This window comes from Furipterus horrens, unplaced genomic scaffold (genome assembly GCF_987537825.1).
Source record: "Furipterus horrens unplaced genomic scaffold, mFurHor1.1.pri manual_scaffold_10, whole genome shotgun sequence".
NCBI lineage: Eukaryota > Metazoa > Chordata > Mammalia > Chiroptera > Furipteridae > Furipterus > Furipterus horrens.
Genome location: NW_028327180.1, coordinates 73095327 through 73100272, shown reverse-complemented (window position 1 = coordinate 73100272; position 4946 = coordinate 73095327). Strand labels below are relative to the sequence as shown.

The window sequence follows — 4946 nt, the reverse complement described above, 5'->3', positions numbered from 1 at the left end:
CTGCCTTGGTTTCCTCATTTTTTACAGGGGAAACTCACAGCAGTCCTATATAGTAGGTACTGTTATAATCTCCACCTTACACATGAGAAAACTAAGGCAGAGGTTACATAATTTTCCCAAGGTTCATAGATAATTGCTAATTATTCCCATAGTCCATGGCAATAAAATTATATTCTGAAAGTTTTCTATGTTACTCCAGTTATATATTTAAGACATTTTCTGCATATATTATTTCTTCTCAGCTAGGCTGTTACATAATATTTTCTCTTTGTTCCAAACTCAGCATTATTAAAGTTAAAAAGTCTCTACTAATGTTATTTTTCTTGTGTGATCCCCAGACTATTGTCTGCACCGTAAGGTCCAGCAATAGTAAAATTAGTGTTGTAACCTGTACAGTATAGGCAGGAGTTAGAAGTAGTGCATCCATTTTCATCCTAGAAAATATAAGATCCTGTGAGGACGCGTGGTGGCGCTGCAGGATAAGAAGGTACATACCGGAACCGCAACTGCGGCTTCCATTAACAGGCAAAACTTGCCGCAGAGCCTGGAAACCCTCCAGTAGCTAGGGTGTCACAGAAGAAGGACTGGGTCCTCCAAAAAGAACTACTCACTGGAATATTTCTGAGGTATCCTGTGCAATAATCACGGTCTCAGACATTGAGTTCTTCATCGCTCAACAAAACCAGCCTTGCCAGAGGCTGCACCAAGCAAGAACAATGGAGACCAGCAGGAAGCTCATTCGCAGACAAAGGCAAGTCTTTTTCTTCTTTCTCTTCTGGGGCTTATCTCAGGCGGACACTGAACCTAGGCGCTATTCTGTGGTGGAGGAAACTGAGGGGAACTCTTTTGTAACCAATTTATCGAAGGACCTGGGTCTGGGGCAGAGGGAACTCTCCAGGCGGGGTGCTAGGGTCATTTCCAAAGGGAACAAACTGCGTTTGCAGCTCAATCAGGCGACTGGGGATTTGTTGTTAAATGAGAAACTGGACCGCGAGGAACTGTGTGGTCACACAGAGCCCTGTGTGCTGCGTTTCCAGGTGTTGCTAGCGGATCCCTTAGAGTTTTTCCAAGCTGAGTTACAAGTAGTAGATATAAATGACCATGCTCCGGTGTTCCTCGAAAGCGATATGGTGCTTAAAATATCAGAGAGCAGTCCTCCTGGGACTGCATTCCCTCTGAAAAACGCTCAGGATTTAGATGTAGGCCAAAATAATATCAAGAACTATATACTCAGTCCCAACTCCTATTTTCGGGTCCTCACCCTTGAACGCAGCGATGGCAGGAAATACCCCGAGCTGGTGCTGGACAAAGCACTGGATCGTGAGAAGGAACCTGGGCTCAAGTTAACACTCACAGCGCTGGATGGTGGCTCACCACCCCACTCTGGCACCGCTCAGCTCTACATCGAAGTCCTGGACATCAACGATAATGCCCCTGAATTTGAGCAGCCTTTCTACAGGGTGCAGATCCCTGAGGACAGTCCCATAGGTTTCCTGGTTGTCAAGGTCTCTGCTACGGATGTAGACTTAGGAGTCAATGGAGAGATTTCCTATTCACTTTTCCAGGCTTCAGAAGAGATTAGAAAAACCTTCGATCTCAACCCCATGACAGGAGACATTCGACTGAAAAAACAACTTGATTTCGAAGCAATTCAGTCCTATGAAGTCAATATTGAGGCCAAAGATGCTGGAACCTTGTCTGGAAAATGCACTGTTCTAACTCAAGTCATGGATGTCAATGACAATGCCCCAGAAGTCATTATGTCCGCATTTACCAGGCAGATCCCTGAGAATTTGCCTGAGATTGTCGTTACAGTTTTCAGTGTTTCAGATCTTGATTCAGAAGAAAACGGAAAAATAAGTTGCTTGATTCAGGATGATCTACCTTTTTTCCTAAAAACTTCTTTGGAAAACTTCTACACCCTAGTAACAGAGGCACCGCTGGACAGAGAGACTACAGACGAGTACAACATCATCATCACCGTCACTGATTTGGGGACACCCAGCCTGAAAACCCAGCACAACATAACCGTGCTGGTCTCCGACGTCAACGACAACGCCCCAGCCTTCACCCAAACCTCCTACACCCTCTTCATCCGTGAGAACAACAGCCCCGCCCTGCACTTCGGCAGCGTCAGCGCCACAGACAGGGACGCAGGAGACAATGCCCAGGTCAGCTACTCGCTGCTGCCGCCCCAGGACCCCAACCTGCCCCTGGCACCGCTGGTGTCCATCAATGCCGACAACGGACACCTGTTCGCCCTGAGGGCGCTGGATTACGAAGTCCTGCAGGCGTTCGAGTTCCGCGTGGGCGCCACAGACCGCGGGTCCCCGGCGCTGAGCAGCCAGGCGCTGGTGCGCGTGCAGGTGCTGGACGCCAACGACAACTCGCCCTTTGTGCTGTACCCGCTGCAGAACGGCTCTGCGCCCTGCACCGAGCTGGTGCCCAGGGCGGCCGAGCCGGGCTACCTGGTGAGCAAGGTGGTGGCGGTGGACGGCGACTCGGGCCAGAACGCCTGGCTGTCGTTCCAGCTGCTCAAGGCCACGGAGCCCGGGCTGTTCGGCGTGTGGGCGCACAACGGCGAGGTGCGCACGGCGCGGCTGCTGAGCGAGCGCGACGCGGCCACGCACAGGCTGGTGGTGCTGGTCAAGGACAATGGCGAGCCGCCGCTGTCGGCCAGCGTGACGCTGCACGTGCTGCTGGTGGACGGCTTCTCGCAGCCCTACCTGCCGCAGCCGGAAGCGGCGGCCGACCGCGCCCAGGCCGACCCGCTCACCGTCTACCTGGTCATCGCGTTGGCGTCGGTGTCGTCGCTCTTCCTCTTCTCGGTGCTGGCGTTCATCGCGGTGCGGTTGTGCAGGCGGAGCAGGGCCTCCTTGGTGAGTGGCTGTTCGGTTCCTGAGGGCCAGTTTCCTGGCCACCTTGTTGACGTCAGCAGCATGGGCACCCTGTCTCAGAGCTACAAATATGAGGTGTGTCTGATGGGAGGCTCAGGGACCAGGGAGTTCAAGTTTCTGAAGTCTTCTGTGCCCAATTCCCAGGACCATTACCTTTCGCCAGAAATAGAAGAAGACTCCAATTTTAGGAATGACTTTAATCTTAGTAATCAGTGATAATAATTGCTTATTTTATTTTAAATATTTTAAATTGGTAAGTTTAAGGTGATGGTTTTTCTTGCAACAACCTATTATGAATTTTTAAATTACACTGAGCTTCCTTGCAAATGACTTTATATTATTTCTTTGTTTTGAAGAACGGTATATTTTCTTCATTATAAGAAAAAATGAATGGCACTAAATCTTGCCTCTTAAAAGACTGATGAAGTCCATAGTTGTATAAATTCTTGTTCTGGAATAGCTTACAAATATATTAGGGAAAAACAGCAAAAAGTTAAGTCTATATAGTTGATTGCGTTTTCTTGAGATTTTTAGTTTTTTATTAGTTTTTAAACTTATTAGGTATATAAAAGCAGTACATAATGCACTAACATGTGAAAGTATGCCTAACCAGAAAGGAAAGAGAACCAGCACCATAAGAATTTGTCTCTTGCTTTATTCTGCTCTCCTAGTGCTTATCTTTGATATTGTTTTCTCTTAAAATTTTATACTAATCATGCTTCTTTTCATTAATATATCAGCTAGTTTTAATTATTTATTTTAATTACTTTCCCTTAAGTTTCGTTGATGTTTAAAGGGGGGAGCTACATGGTGTTTATCTAGTGAGATGCAATAGAATAGCAGTGAAATTGGCTTTTCCCATTTGAAAAATATAGAGAACCTATGACAGAAAAATGCAGTGGCCAGCTAGTGTTCTTCTTTTCTACTTTCTAACAGATCCTAAATTCCACTTAGGGAATTACTGTGCTTATTTTTTTTTTTTAATATCGTTTGTCAACCTCTCTGCAGCTAGAATGGAGCATTTGACTAGGTTTTAGTCAATGAGATGTTGTAGAAGACTTCCAAGAAAGATGCTTAAAGGGAGATGATTCATCTAGGATGAGGTCCCTTTTTAATCCTTTTGGCTTTGAATGTGTAAATAATGGTTGGAACACAATGAGACACGTTGGGCCATAAAGCAACAATGAGAATGAAAATCATGGGTGGAGACAGTCAATATCGAATAAATTTTAAGGATATGAGGGTCCCTGGTGATTACAGAACCATTATGTCATCCTTGGATTATCTGATTCTGAACTCTTCTTTATTTGAGAAATAAAGGAACTTCTATCTCATTTAAGCTACCATCATTTTAAAGCATCAATCTTAATACTTTAAGATTTTTCATTAAAATATTACATAAATGCACAGATCTTAACTGTATAGTGTGAGCTAATTGATCTGTTTTAAAGTTTTATTTCTTGATTTATAATTTAGTTAAAAGTAGTATACAGAGTGCCTTACATTAATTATCTTTTTAAACCTCTGCCAAACCTTAAGAGAGTTGGCACATTGTTCCTTCTTTTACATATGAGAAACTGAAGCTAAGAAAGGTTAAGTAACTTGCTCACAATTCTGAGTGATAAAAGGAAAAATTTGAAAGATATTCTAAGTCTACTTGAATTGAGTGCCCCAGTTCTTAACCCATGGGCTTTAATGGCTGATGTTAACTGGTAGCATTGTCTTTCTAATCAAGGAAGTGAAATCCACCTATTTCATGAACTGAACTCCTATGTGGAAATGTAAAATTTGGTCTATTGTTTGTATTTGTTTCTAAACCAACAGCCACACTACTCTGAACCAATAAACTCAAAGTTCTTATAGAAGCACTTACCTACCTATCTCAGATAGCTAGGTCAGGGACGACAATTGATCTTCATCATAAACAAACTGGCCCAAATATCTTAATGTACATTCTCAATATATTACATTCATTATTGCAGAAATGAATGCCCTGAATAGGGAATAGAATTACTTATGGTTGTATTTCTTGTACTAAACCCTTCAGTG

General features: G+C 44.2%; 1 protein-coding gene across 1 annotated transcript; it reads left to right on the top strand.

Annotated features, from left to right (window-relative positions):
* Positions 1-609: 609 nt before the first annotated feature.
* LOC150000642 (protocadherin beta-8-like) lies at positions 610-3113 on the top strand. Its single transcript, XM_090290242.1, has one exon. It carries the CDS (start codon positions 717-719, stop codon positions 3111-3113), a length of 2397 nt encoding a protein of 798 aa, XP_090146368.1. The 5' UTR covers positions 610-716.
* The last annotated feature ends 1833 nt before the right edge of the window (positions 3114-4946 follow it).

Bases quoted from the DNA above. Each gene is read 5' to 3' on its own strand.
- LOC150000642 (XM_090290242.1), top strand. From the start codon at position 717: ATGGAGACCAGCAGGAAGCTCATTCGCAGACAAAGGCAAGTCTTTTTC.